Source organism: Schistocerca serialis, chromosome 5, assembly GCF_023864345.2.
Source record: "Schistocerca serialis cubense isolate TAMUIC-IGC-003099 chromosome 5, iqSchSeri2.2, whole genome shotgun sequence".
NCBI lineage: Eukaryota > Metazoa > Arthropoda > Insecta > Orthoptera > Acrididae > Schistocerca > Schistocerca serialis.
This window is the reverse complement of record NC_064642.1, coordinates 562,768,664-562,787,041: the sequence shown is the minus strand read 5'-3', so window position 1 is coordinate 562,787,041 and position 18,378 is coordinate 562,768,664. Positions and strand designations below refer to the sequence as shown.

The 18,378-nt window shown below is 44.4% G+C and overlaps 1 protein-coding gene across 2 annotated transcripts in view; it reads left to right on the top strand.

Moving 5' to 3' along the window:
• LOC126481110 (facilitated trehalose transporter Tret1-like) overlaps positions 1-18,378 on the top strand; it is a 69,285-nt gene that overhangs the window by 33,745 nt on the left and 17,162 nt on the right. Inside the window, exons 2-3 of one of the 2 annotated variants that reach the window (XM_050104633.1) lie at positions 145-201; positions 12,291-12,529. In XM_050104633.1, the coding sequence (XP_049960590.1) occupies positions 150-201; positions 12,291-12,529 (291 nt within the window). In that variant the 5' untranslated portion in view covers positions 145-149. The remainder of the gene's footprint in view (positions 1-144; positions 202-12,290; positions 12,530-18,378) is intronic. The other variant, XM_050104634.1, reaches the window with a different exon arrangement.

Sequence of the window (18,378 nt, the reverse complement as noted above, 5' to 3'; positions counted from 1 at the left end):
TTGTTTTGTAGAACTACAAGCTTCACAACACCCTCCACGAACCCCGCAGGATCTGCGGAACTCATTTACAGTGTTGTAAAGCATGTTATTCGGCGTAGATGCTTTATTCTTGCACATTGTCTCAATTCAGCTTTTTCTCAACAGGTAAGATGCGGATTCTGTTCATCACCACAAACCTGCAGTACCTCGCTGCCTTCTGGGGTGAGTTTACCAATTTGAATCTTCTTCTGCATGCATGCCTACTCCGAATGTTAAGTCCATAATAGCAGGACACAGTAACACTACTGTTTGGGCAAAGTGAAACACCAAGACCCAGAGATGTGATCACAATGAAATTTATTCCACCGATTAGGGACATGATACTACACAAATGATTAGCGCTACAGACTTGTACATGTACTGCGACTGTGGAAATTCAGTTCGGAGTAGAGCCAAAACGTGTTGCAATCAGAGCCGCTAGACGTCGTGACATGGAATCAAATAGCCGGCATGTAGCTACTAACATAATCTGTTATTCTGAGTGATTATTTTTACTGCAGTGACAAGCCCTTGGTTCTAGGGGCCTTAATTTTTACGTCTGGACATACAGACCGTTACCGATAAATGGCATGTGGAGACAGCTTGTACTGAGTGAGTTGCTTATGTGAAGCTGTCTGTCCTGAAAAAGACAGGTTTAGATCCATCGAAACCGTGGTCAAGGTTATTTGAAAACCACCATTCTTTGCAACTGGTTGGCTGTCCTTTATTCCTGCTATTCTGTAAATGTTGTTATAGTGTAGCCATGTTCAGAACATTGAAAAGAATGTTTCTTAGGTAAATGGATCTCTCAGAATGATTACAAAATCCTTTACGCTCTTTGGGGCTAAGACTTTCTTTACTATCAGTTCCCCTTTCATAAGACCACATGCCACTTTACAAGCTACATCAGAATCGTTGAGTATTTCTTTAAATAGTTTATTTCTGCAGTCGTGCTGTTATAGCTTAAATTATGCTTCACAATATGGGAGATTATAGTTACTTCAGCAGGCATCATTTTGTCACTTAATGGTAATATACTGCCGGTATTCAAAATTTTGTAGCTGTTACTGCTTCTCTTTGAATCTCATTCTTTGTTTCTATGACTTACAAAAGTTAAGGACTTAATATTACTAATTTGCTTTAACTTATAGGCTTTCGTAATTCTTTTACTTTGGCAATGTTGGCCTAGGCCTAGGATTTAACTAAAAAATTAATGTAATTGTTGCATTCTACCAGTCTACCAATGCAATAAATCATTACTTTACCTGTTGTTGATGCATGCTGTAGACCATCTCTTGCCCCTCCTTGTGCTACGCTGAATTTCTCTCTGCATTAAGAACAAGAAGTTTTATGCTTGTTATCTTTTACTGACCAAAACCAAATATAAGTTTCTTCCAAATGGGGAAGATACAAGCCCGTATAGTGAGTCTTCTATTTGGTGGTGTCTTCGAGTGACCATCGTCTTCACTTCCCCTACCCATAGCGAAATAGACGTACTAAACACAATACAAACTGCACACTGCACTGACATCTAGCTGCTTGTCTAAACTCTACCGAAGCACACAACGAAAGTTTCGTCACGGGAGCTTCAAGCTTACTAACATGAAAAAGAGAAAATTCAGAGATGATAAACTGGAAATATTTGATTTGGTAAGGACAATCTTCGAATGATACGGAAAATTGAGCATCAATAAATCAATAAAACTTTACGGAAAACGAGGTAAATCATCACCAAATATGTGAGATGGGTAAAAGACGAGAAAACTCGTGAAATAAGGGAGACTTGTCTAAAATACGGGAGATAGGAGAAAATGTGAATAAAACACGCGAGACTCCGTGAAATACGGGAGACCAGGCAACCATACGTTTGACATTCATCGCAAAATTTGAAATATATGCAGACCGAATCTGATGGGTGAAGATAATGTGCGTCAGTGGTGTCATTTGATTAAGAGTTTAATGTTGTGTGTTGATTTGCTGTGTAGGTAGCGTGCCCTAGGCCTGCCTTATGATTTGATATTGCTACAAAAATATTGTTGCTGAATACTGCAAGGTCGTTAGCAAAGTTATCGTTAAACAACATACAGCAAACTTTTAATCCTAGGCGAAACTGACACAACTCTCCATAAACAATAAGGAAATCTATAATCACACAAGACGAGCAAGCGTGATGCTCATTACACTCTCCAAATAATAACACATCATGAGTTTGGCGACTCCACACAATGATAACAGAGTCACAGTGAGAACAACAAACATACGTGTACAACAGTTTGTATTTGTTACTAGCCTTTTGCCCATGGTTCATCATATATATCGAACACACCTCCTCCCCCTCTCTGTGTCCACTTCTTCCTCCCACTTATATCTGTCTTTAATCCTCCTCCCCACTCTTCTGTCTCTCCTTATTCCCTCCTCACCCTCTCTTGTCCGTTTTCTCCACCCCCTCTCTTGCACCATATCTTCCTTCTCTGTTCCTCTGACCATATCCTCCTTTGGATCTCTCTTTCAGTCTCTGCCTCTTGCATCTCCCCCTCCTCCCCACTCTCTGCACGTTTTCTCCTTCTCTCCTTCTGTCATATTGGGAATCATTGTTACGCTCGTCGTTGCAATAACGGATAATGGTAAAGCTCAAGTGTCCAGCATCTCAATGTTGCGGCGTTACTTTGAGGCTGCCGCTATGTGTCTAACATTATTTATTGGTTTCGCTGAAGATGCAAGTTTGCTTTTCATGTGTATGTTCTTGCTTATTACCTCTAGAATATTTAGGAACGGGCAATGTTTTACATTTGAGAACGTCAGGGCGAACTATTTCGTAGATTACACTGTTTTCCTGCCGAGTGACAAGATGTAAATGTTCGAAGAAACTTACACATTTTCGTATTTTACACAAAAAGATCTCCATGGTATACAGGAAGGTCTCCTGTGTGGGAGAACCTACATTACTAAATACCACAAATGGGTATCTACGCCTGTATCGTTGAGTTATAAGATGTGCATTATCTTCGCACTCGCGCTAATACTTATCTTGCCTTCTTGTCTGCAACTACCATGGCATGTTAAAGAGACTGGATTCAAGCCATCAACAGCACAGGCACCTGTTAAAAATCTTGGAAGGTTATCTGAGCACTCTACCATAAAGTATGATCACGCAAGTAAGCGTTTTTAACCAGCTCATGATGGTATTTCCTTCATAGATTACTGCATCGTCAGCATTGGCGGGCACTGGAGGCTACTTTATGATGGTTCTTTGTTTCTGGGGGACTGTCCAGTCGATTGTCATTATCAATCACCTCACAACAAATATGCAAACAACAGAGAAATTACGATTGTAAGGCTCTGTGTTTCATTACTTCTGAATGATGTGCGTACTTGAAGCAGGGAGGATAGTCTCTTCCCCGTGTTGAGATAAGTCGAGAAGGCTAGCAAACTTGAAATACTAATCTGTTTTGCTAAATTTTCAGGAATCATCATCATGGGCGTCCTAGGTCACGGAAGTCGAGAGGTACAGTAAAAAATATATTTACTGACCTAGCTTCTTGTCGTCTGGCAAGTACAATTCATAGTTCCACGTTTAAGAAAATCCTTAGTGATCATGTGTCGACATCGGAGCATTCAAGCATACTCCAATGTATTCACAAGTCGCTGCTTTTAATATTACAAACAATAATATAGCCAGACTCTCTCTGCGTAGGATGTTAAAAGGGATAGGGTACAATGGTCGATCAGTTCGTCGTGAATCACACATTTCTGTCAATTTCTAAGAGACGCTTGAGGTGTTGTACGGAGAGACGCCAGTGGACAGAGGATGGCTGCAAACGAGTGATCAGAAGTGATGTGATGAATCACACTATGCAATGAGGCAGTCCTATGGAAGGGTTTGGGTTTGGTGAATGCCTGGAGAACGTTACCTGCCATTATGTGTTGTACCAACAGAGAGTATGGAGAAGATAGTGTTATGGTATGGGGGTGCTTTCAGAGGTTAGTGTATGGTCGTCTTATTGAGCTCAAGAAACTGCTAAATACGGAAGCACATGAACACATCTTACAGGATTGTGTACTGCACACACTAGAGCAATAGTTTGGAGACGATGATAATTTGTATCAACTTGACAGCGCACCATATCTGAAAGCAGCATCTGTGAGGCAATGATTTGTGGACAGTAAAATTCTGGAAATGGACTGACTTGCCAGTGACCCAAACTGGACCCAATGGAAGACCTCTGGGTTGAGCAAAATGCGACCTCCACTCCAGATTCCAGCATTCAACATCACTACTTTCTCTGCTTTCAGCTTTTGCATGAGAATGGACTAATATATCTCCAAAGAGTTTTGATATCTTATTGAAATTGTTCTCATCATATTTCCAGGTATTAAGAAGGAAAAGGGCTGAAATATGGGGATATTAAGGTCCACTAATAGGTGGAGGTAGTGTATTAGGAATTATTGGTAATGATCTGGAACGAACGTCAGTAAACTAGACAATGTTATCTGAATCATGATTCTTTTTTCTGTTGCTGGCCAGTTCCTATGACTACTAGAACGGTTTGTTGAAGCAGGTGGAAATTATCACACAGTCAGCCAGCAGCAGGCATTTTCCCAACTATCCCAATATTTTCGACATGCATTGTATTAGTGTGGAATTCTGGATATCCTAAAGATCTCCAATTGTTTCCAGTATTTAACCTGTGTGCGCCAGCTACTGCCTCCATTATGAGTCAAAGACGTAATGGGAACAAGTCTTGCATGGTCTCCATCCCAGCCATGGGAATGCTGATAATACCACCCGTTATGGGTAGGCAGGTCAGTCTGCACCATCTCGAGCTCCTTAGCAGTCACCTTCTGTTCTGCTTTATTCCGCCATACTGTTGCCCCACCATTCGTTTTGTTGCAGAAGGGTAAATCCATTGCATGCTCTTGGGACTAATACCCCAATTTACCACCAGCCTCCTAGTGCACATACATGAAGCACCTTTTGCCTTAGAAGAAACATTCTTTGTATGAGAGGTCCCTATTCGTTTCGCATCCAGTGCGGTCCATAGGTCTTCACTATCCTCGCTACTGGTATAATTTTGTCGAAGAGATACGATTAAATCGACTGTGTCCCCTTGGCAGTAGTAGCCTCTAGCATTTATCTCTTTAATGAGTTTATTCACCATAAGGTCCCACAGTGGCAGGAACAAAACCCCATCTTGCAGACACTCTCTAGTGGTGTTGATCACCATTTTCACATCCATCGTCTACTCAGCATGCTAGTGATCCACATACAGATAGATGAATGCTATGCTATTCTGCAGCTTTAATAATGGATTCTAAGTTCGTATTGCTGAAAGCCGCCTTGGTATGCAAGAAGATGCAGGGCTCCATTTCATGTGTGTGCTTTTAATACTTCCCAACACGATAGTGAAGTGCTGTTTCGCGTGATTTGCCTGGTTTGTATGCTAGCTGGTTTTCATGGAGAGGAACCACAGTTAACCTCCTTTCCCTAAAGTGGACGTTAACTAGTTTTTCTAATGTCTTTAGCAGAAAGCTTGACAGACTGGTTGGTCTCATGTCCTTGGCCTTGGTATGATCAATTATTTACTGGCTTCAGAATGAAGAAGTGACTCATCCTATTGAACTGACTGTGAAGTGTCTCCATAGGGGTCTGACCAACACCTCTTCTGCTTGTTGCAACTAAGCCATAAAGATAATACATGGATGTAGCCACTTGAATGATTGAAACATTCTCACAGCCCACTGGATGCTGTTGAACTCTACACATTCCTTGGTCGATTCCCAACTTTCGCATTGCTGACCTGTAAACCAGTACCTCACAGGATCTGAATCTTGAACTGAATCAGCTGACAAGTCCCATATTTCTCCAACTACACACGCCCCACACCATTTGGAGCCTCCACCAAGTTGAACAGTCCCCTGCTGACATTCAGGGCTCACGGATTCACGAGGTTGTCTCCATACCTATACACGTCCATCTGTTAGATACAATTTGAAACGTGACTCGTCCAACCAGGCAACGTGTTTCCAGTCATCAACAGTCCAATGTCACTGTTGACGGGCCCAGACAAGGCATAAAGCTTTGTGTCATGCAGACATAAAGGGTACACTCGTGAGCCGTAGGCTCCAAAAGCCCATATCAATGATGTTTCATTGAATGGTTGGCTCACTGACACTTGTTGAAATCTGCAGCAATTTGCAGAAAGGTTGCACATCCATCATGCTGAATGATTCTCTTCAGTCGTCGTTGGTCACATTCTTGCTTCCCCCTACTTATATCTCCCGAGGAGATCACGAATGTAAAATTAGAGAGATTCGAGCGCGCACGGAGGCTTTCAGACAGTTGTTCTTCCCGCGAACCATATGCGACTGGAACAGAAAAGGGAGGTAATGACAGTGGCATGTAAAGTGCCCTCCGCCACACACCGTTGGGTGGCTTGCGGAGTGTAAATGTAGATGTAGATGTAGATATACTTAACTTGATTCTGGATGCTATTTACAATTGACAATCTGAAGTTCCTTTGGTATTGGTACGTTAATCTTATTCTCACATATATCTCTGATACTTGACAAAAGTGTCTATACATTTATCTTCATGGCTATGTACAGGAATATGGTAATCTTAGGCGCAGACTCAAACTTGACTATAGACTGGTACAGACAAATGTAGAACTCGTACAGACTGGTACAGACTAATGCAGACTGGTACAGACTGGTGCAGACAATGCAGACTGGTACAGACTGGTGCAGGCAAATGCAGACTGACTAATCAGAGGTCTGCACACTCGTTATGATACCTCGCGCATTCATGTATCACTGCGCGAGTGTGATCCGTGAGGAGAAAAGGTTCTACGTAAGCAGCAATCTTATTGGCTGCATTACATATTAATATGTGGATCGGCGGAAGCAGAATTTGGTCCGTCTCTATGGCAGCGCCATCTCATAGTGCGGAGACGGATGAGCACTGCGCCTGTGCTGTTGTGCTTAGCGGGGTGCGCTCTAGTGGGAAAGTTGTGTAGCCACTGACTATGTAGAACTATGTACACAACATGTACAAAACATAGCACCAATCGAAATTCTTCGTCGACTGTATCAGTGTACTAGCTGAAGGTCATGAGCAAATAGACAGTGGGTCAATAGTTTAGGCAATACTGAAGAGGGCCATGTGCGACGGCCTTCACCAATCACGATCTTGTGGAGCTGGTACAGCTGCGGATTATGGAGAGTGTGTAGTAGTGTCGCTCCATGATCACAGATCTCAGCAGCCAATCTCCAAACATATTGCGATTCTTGTTGCATGAAACTGTTACTAAGCATTTAGTATTCAGGGAAATGGGTGCCATCCACTCATGACTTCGTCTACTTTTATCTGCTGAGCTTCACTCTGTGGGAAAGTATAATCCAATTAAAATTACTTGATAGTTGACGTCTGTCACTTGCTGCTACAGTGTTGCCACATCGGCCGCCGGCTACCGCTCAGTTACAGGTGTAAGACAAATGTTGCGAGTCACTTCACAAATGCTGTTAAAATGTAATGCGGAGCAACGTTGGGAGTGGCCACCACGAGGTATGACGGAAATGCGAGATGCTCTGTCGAAAGCTGATGTTAAGTGACCGATGACTGAACTGCGGTAGACGACGTGTTTTGTAGCCCTGAATTTAAACTCATGTCCTAAGCTAACCACAACTTCATGCTGTGCAATATATCTGAGTAAAGGATGGTCAATAATCTGTGGCGGAACTAAAATCACGATCACTTTGTTCATGACGATTCAAGCTAATCTCCATGAGCAAACTCAAGACAGAAAAAATTCAGTTTCAGTGCTGAAAGCAGCTGTAATGTCTCGCTATCTTTGGTCACCTGAAACTACACTCACACTGTCACACAAGCTGCCACATTACCAGCCGAAGACAAGTCCTCATTGGCAGTTAGTTTCGGATTATAGACGTAACACACAGATTCCAAAGTAAGGAAGAATGGTAGCAAGAAAAATAAGAGCAAACAAGAAAGTCAATACGATTATGAAAATGATGTGACAAAGAATCAGAAACAAAAAATTACATTTAAACCAATTAACCAAATAAAAATAATAATCAACATTTTTTATTACATTTAAAAATAAAAAAATCAATTAATTTGACGACATTCGGACCAGCGACTTTCTACACGTCAAGTTTATACACTAACCATTGTGTTATGCCACTACACTGTGCTGAGTAGTTACATTTATGACTGTGGTGACCCAGTCGCAATGATAGACTGCAGCCTTCAAAAATTCGGCTTCAAACGGTGTCAAGCGATACTTACCTAATGCAAGAGGATCTCTGTGGTGATGATAAGTGTTTATGACATGCTGAATTGCGTCTTTTGTGATTTCATTAGTCTTTGGTTGGTGCCGTATATAAAACGTGAGTACTTTGTTAGCATCATATATGTGTGTGTGTGTGTTGTTTTTGGTGTGGTCATCATGTATTATGAAGTATGAAATAAAAATGCTGACCTATGATGTGGGATACAAACACACCAAGAAAGAATGCTGAACGAGGAATTGTAAGTGAACTGAGCAATTTTTGTCACAATCTGGCAACGTCAATCGGTTCAGGCGTGACGTTGAGTGCTCCGATTGGAGAAAAACAGTTCCAGCACATGAAGTGTCAACTGTCAAGTAATTTTAATCGAATTAATAGATCCTTTCAGATCTGAAGGAGGATAAGTACTTCCTCTTAAGCCATCCGATGCACATGAGAATGTGTATCGGACGGAATAGGGGGTTGAAACGAAAGCAATCGCCCAACTCAAGGTGTGAAGCGATCTGTGCCAATGGGTGCATGGCATATAGGATGATGTGTCGTGGATGGAGCCTCAGGGATATTGGGCGACCACACTGGTGTGGACAGATATTTTCGTTATGAACGTGGGACCGAGAATGGAGAACACAGAACTAAACAAAAAAATGAGTGACTTGATGTTCAAGATACCTCAAACAGTCAAACATTGGGCATAGAGCCGATAGAAGCTGTTTCCGCAACAGGGTCATTGGAGGGACCAGTTCCAGGAGCTGAAAATGTTACTGAGAAACTGGATGTGGTCAAGATTAACGCCTTATCTGGAGTACAGAGGCGGAAACCTCTTAGAGATCAAAGAGAAACAGAAGCTTAGGAATGTCTTCCTAAGAATAAACAGAGGGCACTAAAGGGCCTTGAACCTAAGACACCCAAGAAAAGATTGACTCAAAGTGAAGGGGGTAAACAAGTCCCTTCTACTTCTAAGAGAAGTAGTAAGAAATGAGGGAGGAGTTTGTTGCTCCCAGTTCTCAGGACAAACGCATCCAGAAAAAGCCAAGGTAGGAAAAAGTGAATCAGACCTACAGTACCGAACTCTTGTTTTTTAGAAAGGTAGTTACCTAAAAAGGTTTCCTTCTTGTTAGCATCACCTCACAGCAGGAGGAGCTAGTGGAGATGACCCTGTCTGGAAAAAATTGAAAGGACACAAGCCGAGACTCCAAATGCAGGAGGAATTTTCGGAATACAGGTGCTCTGAACTTTTTCTGTGAGGGTATGGGGACAGTGGATCGACCGAAGGAGGCAGTGCCAAGATATTGCCATAGGATGAAGCAAAGCTGGCCAGGATAGCAGTGGTATTATTCAAGACCGTTAAAATATCAATCTGGGTTCCAAAACTACTGATGGATGTTCGCCCAGAGGACTGGAGTATCATTTACCGAAAGGTAGAAACTGACAGCTAAAGCCTTGTGATGGCAGTTGGAGAAACATCCCTGAGGGCAATGACTGTGCAAGACTTAAAACTGTATTTAGGGTTCTCGCAGGTTATTGACATCGTGACCAAAGACGACGATGCCGGCAAGTTGGGGGCTAGTGCTGAAGATAAACCTGGAGAGCAGTAAGGAGGCAGCTGCGTCCTTGCATTTGGTTCTGGGGAAGAAATAAGATGAACATGGCCTTGATCCAAGAATCCTCCATGTACAAAGTGGGCATATCAGGCCTCAGAGAAAATGGAGGTAAGTTGATTCACGCGAGAAATCTAAAAATCCTGAGAACGTGCAACTATCTTAAAAATGGAATTTCATTCATGTTGATGGCGATCTGCTGTTGTAGGAGGTTAGTGACCAACAAGATGAAACAGTGCAAGAGAGTCGCGAGGAAAGTGGTATTGACTTCATCCTACTTTCATTATGAGGACGGTATTCCTTCATCCCAGAAAGAAACGAGACTGATAGACAGCTGCTTACACCTGAACGAACAACTGCTGGCTAGTTGCGATACCAGTGCCCACAACCTGGCGTGAGGAATCAGTGACACCAACAGCAGAGATGAGTGCCTACTTGAACATCTATTGGGGAGTAACCTAGAGATCTTGAATATGGCTAAGGAACCTACCTTCAGGAGGAGAACACAGGAAGAAGCAACTGACATAACTTTTGGGAACATCTTAACGGGTCGTTACCTCAAACAATGTCATGTTGCAGTGGAACTCTCCTTATCTGACCACAGTTAGATTTATGATAGAAATGGGTGTTAAACAGACCATATTCCTAGGAAGACAGCCGGCCGGAGTGGCCGGGCGGTTCTAGGCGCTACAGTCTGGAACCGCGCGACCACTACGGTCGCAGGTTCGAATCCTGCCTCGGGCATGGATGTGTGTGATGTCCTTAGGTTAGTTAGTTCTAGGGGACTGATGACCTCAGAAGTTGAGTCCCATAGTGCTCAGAGCCTAGGAAGGCAGACTGGGATTCGTACACGAACAACCTAAATCGCCTCTATCTGAAGTTAAAGCTCCGAAACGAAATCCAGTTGACTTACAGGGAATGGTGGATGAAGTAACAGATGGCATTATGATGTCATTTCAACAACACCTGTCGGCAGCTGAGGATTTCGATTAATTTCATTTCATTCTAGAGAAGCTGCACGGTCATCATCGGTATCTGTTCTTTCGAGAACAGTTATTGTCTTCATATATGACGTCATACTTTTAAAAACTATACAATCACCAAGAATTACACAGAAGGGAACGTACCTTGGTGGAATCGCAGTCTCTAATTGCAAATAAAGCAGGTAAGAAGACTGTTTAACTTTGCAAGAGGGAAAGGACAATGATCAAAACATCGGGAGGTCCTTTCTAAATACGACTTTGCTGTTAAGTAAGCGAAACACACATACTGGAAAATATCTTTTGAGAAGGTCGCAGGTACAATTGCCAGAGAGAGGTAAGGAAGATCCTGAGTGTACTTGGTTAGCACATGGGAGGCAGCCACACGGGGTAGCCACACGGTCTAGGTCGTCTTGCCATGGTTCGTGGTTGCCCCTCCCCCCCTATCCCATGATACATGTAGATACGACTGTGACAGATGACACGTATGTATGCATCCTGTCAGATCACCTGAATCCATCCATGTCCATTGTGCAGTCCGACGCATTTGGGCAATTCCAGCAGGACAATGCGACACCCCACACGTCCAGTATTGCTACAGAGTGGCTCTGAGCACACTCTTCTGGGTTTAAACACATCCGTTGGCCTGCAAATTCCCCGGACATGAACATTATTGAGCATATCTGGGATGTTTGCAACGTGCTGTTCAGAAGCGATCTCCATCCCCTCGTACTCTTACGGATTTATGGACAGTCCTGAAGGATTGATGGTGTCAATTCTCTCCACCACTTCTTCGCACATTATTCCCTCCACCACTTCTTCGCACATTATTCGAGTCCATCCCACGTCGTGTTGCGGCACTTCTGCGTGCTCGCAGGGGCCCATCGCGATATTAGGCAGTTATTCCAGTTTCCCTGGCTCTTCAGTGTACGATTGTTACGTCATCGCTCTGCATCGCGTGTGCTGTGATTCTGGCTACCTGCGTTTACTTAAAAGAAAATAATGAAACTAAATTTCTGGACAACCCTCATAGTTTATCCAGCGAGGTGGCACCATCGTAAGGCATTCTATTTGTATTAGGGAGAACGCCTGTTAAAACCCCATCTGGCCATCTAGACTTAAGTCTTCCGCAGTTCTACTAAGTCGCTCAAGCGAAATTTTGGGATGGTTTGTTTGAAGCGTATGATTGGTTTTCTCCACATCTTCCCCAAATCGGGCTTTTGCTCCATCTATAATGTCGTCGTCGTCAACAGCATGCTGAACACTATTCTTCCTCCTGACTATTGAACACCGAAGCTGGTTAAATTCAGGTGGTCGCAGATTCTTGTAAGGAACGAGTAACTTTGTGACACAGCAGTGGATGACTGAATGTGGGGTGTTTCCACAGCGGCGCTGACGAGCCTGACGAGCGGCATGGTGTACGGCTGGCCGTCGCCCATCCTGCCACAGCTGCAGCAGCCGGGCTCCTGGCTGCCGCTGACGGCTGACGAGGCCTCCTGGATCGTGTCCTGCGTCACCATCTCGTCCGTGCTGCCCATCGTAGCCATGCCCCTCATCGTCGACGTCGTCGGCCGAAAGATGCTGCTCGTCGCATCAGGGCTGCCGGCGTTCGCTTCCTGGCTCATGGTCTGTACTGCATCTAAACCGCCCCTTCAGTTTTCTTGGACTCAAGCAACGCTTTATGCTTTAATAAAAACATATTCTGAAACTGTAGAGTAGGGGGATCAATTTTAAAAACAGCTTAATTGTTTTAGAGTTCAATTTGGATCATTCCATGTTATACGCTCTGGTGACAGAAGTCATGCCGGCCGGAGTGGCCGAGCGGTTCTAGGCGCTTCAGTCTTGAACCGCGCGACCGCTACGGTCGCAGGTTCGAATCCTGCCTCGGGCATGGATGTGTGTGATGTCCTTAGGTTAGTTAGGTTTAAGTATTCTAAGTTGTAGGGGACTGATGGCCTCAGAAGTTAAGTCCCATAGTGCTCAGAGACATTTAAACCATTTTTGAACAGAAGTCATGTGCTACCTCTTAAAATCGTGTAGGACCGACTTTTTCCCGGCATAGCGCAGACGACTGACGTGACCTTGTCTCGAGAAATCGTTGGAAGTCGCCTGCAGGAATATTGAGCCATGCTGCCCCTATAGGCGCCCGTATATGCGAAAGTGTTGACGTGCAGGATTTTGTTCATGAACTGACCTTTCGATTGTTTCCGACATATGTTACATGGGACTCATGTCGGGTGATCTGAGTAGCCAAATCATTCGCTCAAACTGTCCAGAATGTTCTTCAAACCAATCGCCAACAACTGTGCCTGGTGACATAAAAATTCCGTATTTTGTTGGGTACATGTTCTTCAGGTAAGCAAACGTAACCATTTAAGTGAAGCTGAACCGGAGGATCCAGTCCATTCTCTGTAAACGCAGCCCACACCATTATGGGGCCATCACACCAGCTTGCACAGTGCCTTTTTGACAACCTGGTCCTATGGTTCGTGGGCTCTGTGCAACATTCGAACCCTACCGTCAGCTCTTACCAACTGAAATCGAATCTCATCTGACCAGGTCACCGTTTTCCAGTCGTCTAGGGTCAATCTGATACGGTCACGAGCCCAGGAGAGTCGCTGCAGGCGATGTCATTCTGTTAGCGAAGGTACTCACGTCGGTCGTCTGCTGCCAAAGCATATTAACGCCAAATTTCCTGTCCTAACCGATACGTTCGTCCTACATCTCACATTAATTTCCGCTGTTATTTCACTCAGTGTTGCTCGTCTCTTAGCACTGACAACTCTGCGGAAACTCCGCTGTTCTCAACCGTTAAGCGGAGGCCGTTGGCCACTGTGTTGTCCATGGTGAGACGTAATGCATGGAAAATATGGTACCCCGGCACACTCTGGACAATGTCCCACGTGTCTAGCTCCAACTACCATTCCGTATTCAAAGTCTGTTAATTCCCCTCGTGCGACCATAATCACTTCGGAACTTTTTCATATGAATCACGTGAGTACAAACGGCGGCCCCGACAATGCATTGCCGTGCTACACCTTGTGTACGCGATACCACCGCCATCTGTGTAAGTGACTATCGCTCTTCCATGACTTGTCACCTCAGCGTATCTTACATCATTCCATGTTATAAAGCGATGAACTTTCTGCGACATTCTATTGTAAGCTGAAACGTGCACCTCTATCACTGACGTGAGAGTACGGCTGGTATTAACAGCTTGGCGGTTCACGTGAGAATCATTTTCGGAAGCTAAGAGGATTTAGAAATGTTGCTTCTCGTGATCTCAAGCACACGTCACTAGCATTCTAACTGCTCACCTCGAGTCTTCTGAAGCTGAAGTCCCTGTCGCAGAAGATCGTTGTTCCATTTTTAATTTTGCCCCGAAACTGTTTGGGAAAAATGCATGTTCACTCTCCAGTAATGAACACACAAAATTTTTAAAGTGATTCCATAAATTTATTCCGCTAGTGCCATTCGTGTCCCAACATTTGTCACAATACAGTCATCATTACCTCGTGCAACGCATATCGAAATGATTACACAACGTCATATTTCCTTGCGAATGACGGCTTCTTTCGCCCCTATAATCGAAATGCATCTCGCGAGCTTTAACTCTTTAATCGCAACGCAGATTATAGTTTAATTACATTTCATATTTGATAAATGTCCTGAGCAACAAATATGATTTCGCTCAGGCTATAAACGGTGACATCTAACTCATGACCATTCTCGGTTACATACGCCAATTTCCTAAATTTCACTTTAAACAAATTTGGAACAATTTGGTAGAAGACCCTCACACTGGAAAAAAGTGGTAGCTCGGGCCAGTGCGACCAAACTCGAGCTTCCTCCTCTACGAAAGACAACACTTATTTTCTCACTCTGTTTCGTATTTTTAGACACCATCCAATCACACATGTACTCTGTTTCCCGCACCATAGTTCGGGTCAACTATCTCCGAGTCTTGGCGACCGTGTGACATAGCCGCGAAATTCCAAAGCGGGCCTAATTTATGCGTCATTGCGCACCCACGTCTTCCGCAAAATCTTATCTGCAGCCCAAGCGACTGCCCCGATTCTCAAGAAGCGTCCTCTTCTCTCACTAAAACGGCGCCATGTGAGGTATGGTGAAGCTCCCAAACCGATCCTAATGCGCGCGTGACTGCACTCCCCTGAGGCACGCATGAGCTTACCTGCAGCCCACATGACTGACCAGACTCTCCGGAAACATTCTCTTCACTCGCCAAAGCGGCACCATGCGCGATACTGCACAGGTGGTCTGTAACCCACGGGAGTGCCCCACAGGGGGTGGGGATCGGGGGCTGCACATCACCCCTGAGGTGATAGATTCCAGCAAACGCTTCCCAGGGCCTCTACCCACAACAGGAAAGGCTCAGTCTGATGTCTTCGCCACCAGTCAGCAAGTACACCAGCCAGATACCACAGGGAAACCCAGAACACGAATCAAAGACAAATATTTTATTAGAGGAAAGCACTAACTTCTGCAGTTATTATGTCCAATTCATTTGAATATTAGAACCTTCATTACACGGAACACGAAAAGGCTAAAAATCTCTCCACCACATGACTAGGTAACTAGTATTTATAATTAAAAAAGAAACAGGTGTGTTGGCTCCAGCCTGACACATCTCAACTTGATGGATCAGAAGAAATAAAGTGCCAGTAAAAACCGTAAAATCTGTATCTAATACATGACGGTCATACAGGGCTTGGACAAAAATATTGTAACATCGCAAGAAATGCCCGCTTGAACAGAAATAGAGATGCTAGCCAGGCCTGCATGTTGCGCTGTTGTCTTTGACCACCAATGGTAAATATGCAATGCCATCAATACATTGCAAGTGTCAGTTGTGTTCACAACAGTCTTCTTCGTAGTTGTGAGTGCCTTATATCGGACCTGAGTGAATCAGAACTTGGGTAAATTGTTGGTGATCGTATGGTCGGTGCTTCTGTAACTAAGGCAGCTGATGTTTTTGGTGTTTCAAGAAGCACCGCATTCAAGATTTGTACCGCATACATGAAAAGCGGAAAAACATCATCTGCTATTTAACACACAGCACGGTCGAAAGTGTGTGCTGAGTGATTGTAATAGACGTTCGTTGAAGAGGACTGTGACGAAAAATACGAGAACGGTAGCTGTAAAAATCACTGCGGAAATGAATGTCGCACTCGCGAACCCTGTCACCACCAAAGAAAGGAAAGAAGCCCCGTGGAAGAAGGTCATTTGGCTGGATTAGTCTTGTTTCACACTTTTCCAACTTCTGGCCGAGTTTATGTCCGAAGAGTGAAGCATGGCTAGGGTGAGCGACGATTTGGACAGCCATATCGTGGTACTTCGTGGACCTCATGGTTAGTATGCAAGGTCACATTACTACCAAGGACTATGTGACCATTTTGGCTGATCAAGTCCATCTCATGGTACAATATTTTTTTTCCAGTGGTGATGTGTTCCAGTATGGCAGGACCTCTGTTCACACAGCTGTCATCATCCAGAACTGGCTTTGTGAGGATGAAGTGGCCATCACAGTTGCCACATCTCAATATTATTGGACCGCTGTGGTCTACTATCCACCTCCATCATCGTTACCTAAACTTGCCACTGTTTTGCAGGAGGAGGGGTATAACATTCTCTTGAAAGCTACACAGGACCTGTATTTATCCATTGTGAGATGGCTGGAAGCTGTTCAGAATTCAACAGGTTTCCTACACCATATTAATTAGGTATGGTAAGATGTTGCCTTTCGTGTTTCCATACTTTTCTCCACCTCTTGTAGTACAGTAAGCAGTGGCAATGTGTGGTTAACATTTACAACAGTTCGTTCATTTTAAAACATTGAAATTATTTGGCATTCGTTTGATGGGCTCGTATGAGATATGAATTTCTGTTCAAGAAGCGTGCACTTTGAACAGCTATCTCACGTAGTAGAATAGTGAGTTATTTGTTTTAGAAAAGATTCCATTTCGCGTATGAGAATGCCAAGAACTGTTTTTTTATATACTATAAAAATAAATGGAGTTACTTTAATATAAATACAGCACAGTTCTTTTTTTTGTAGCTTCGAAATGGGATATTAAAATGTTAAATTTAGAAATATTCTATGTTTCATGGATTAAAATCTGTATAATCGTAGCACAGAAGGAATAGTGTAAAAATTATGAAGTACCTTTCGAAATAGTCACTAAAAATTATAAGAAAGTCTCATACATAGCTGAAATAGGCTGATAATATTATCCTAGCACTAATACATACTCTTTGTAACACTACTGTCATAACCTGACGTTAGTTTGAAATACACTCCTGGAAATTGAAATAAGAACACCGTGAATTCATTGTCCCAGGAAGGGGAAACTTTATTGACACATTCCTGGGGTCAGATACATCACATGATCACACTGACAGAACCACAGGCACATAGACACAGGCAACAGAGCATGCACAATGTCGGCACTAGTACAGTGTATATCCACCTTTCGCAGCAATGCAGGCTGCTATTCTCCCATGGAGACGATCGTAGAGATGCTGGATGTAGTCCTGTGGAACGGCTTGCCGTGCCATTTCCACCTGGCGCCTCAGTTGGACCAGCGTTCGTGTTGGACGTGCAGACCGCGTGAGGCGACGCTTCATCCAGTCCCAAACATGCTCAATGGGGGACAGATCCGGAGATCTTGCTGGCCAGGGTAGTTGACTTACACCTTCTAGAGCACGTTGGGTGGCACGGGATACATGCGGACGTGCATTGTCCTGTTGGAACAGCAAGTTCCCTTGCCGGTCTAGGAATGGTAGAACGATGGGTTCGATGACGGTTTGGATGTACCGTGCACTATTCAGTGTCCCCTCGACGATCACCAGTGGTGTACGGCCAGTGTAGGAGATCGCTCCCCACACCTTGATGCCGGGTGTTGGCCCTGTGTGCCTCGGTCGTATGCAGTCCTGATTGTGGCGCTCACCTGCACGGCGCCAAACACGCATACGACCATCATTGGCACCAAGGCAGAAGCGACTGTCATCGCTGAAGACGACACGTCTCCATTCGTCCCTCCATTCACGCCTGTCGCGACACCACTGGAGGCGGGCTGCACGAAGTTGGGGCGTGAGCGGAAGACGGCCTAACGGTGTGCAGGACCATAGCCCAGCTTCATGGAGACGGTTGCGAATGGTCCTCGCCGATACCCCAGGAGCAACAGTGTCCCTAATTTGCTGGGAAGTGGCGGTGCGGTCCCCTACGGCACTGCGTAGGAACCTACGGTCTTGGCGTGCATCCGTGCGTCGCTGCGGTCCGGTCCCAGGTCGACGGGCACGTGCACCTTCCACCGACCACTGGCGACAACATCGATGTACTGTGGAGACCTCACGCCCCACGTGTTGAGCAATTCGGCGGTACGTCCACCCGGCCTCCCGCATGCCCACTATACGCCCTCGCTCAAAGTCCGTCAACTGCACATACGGTTCACGTC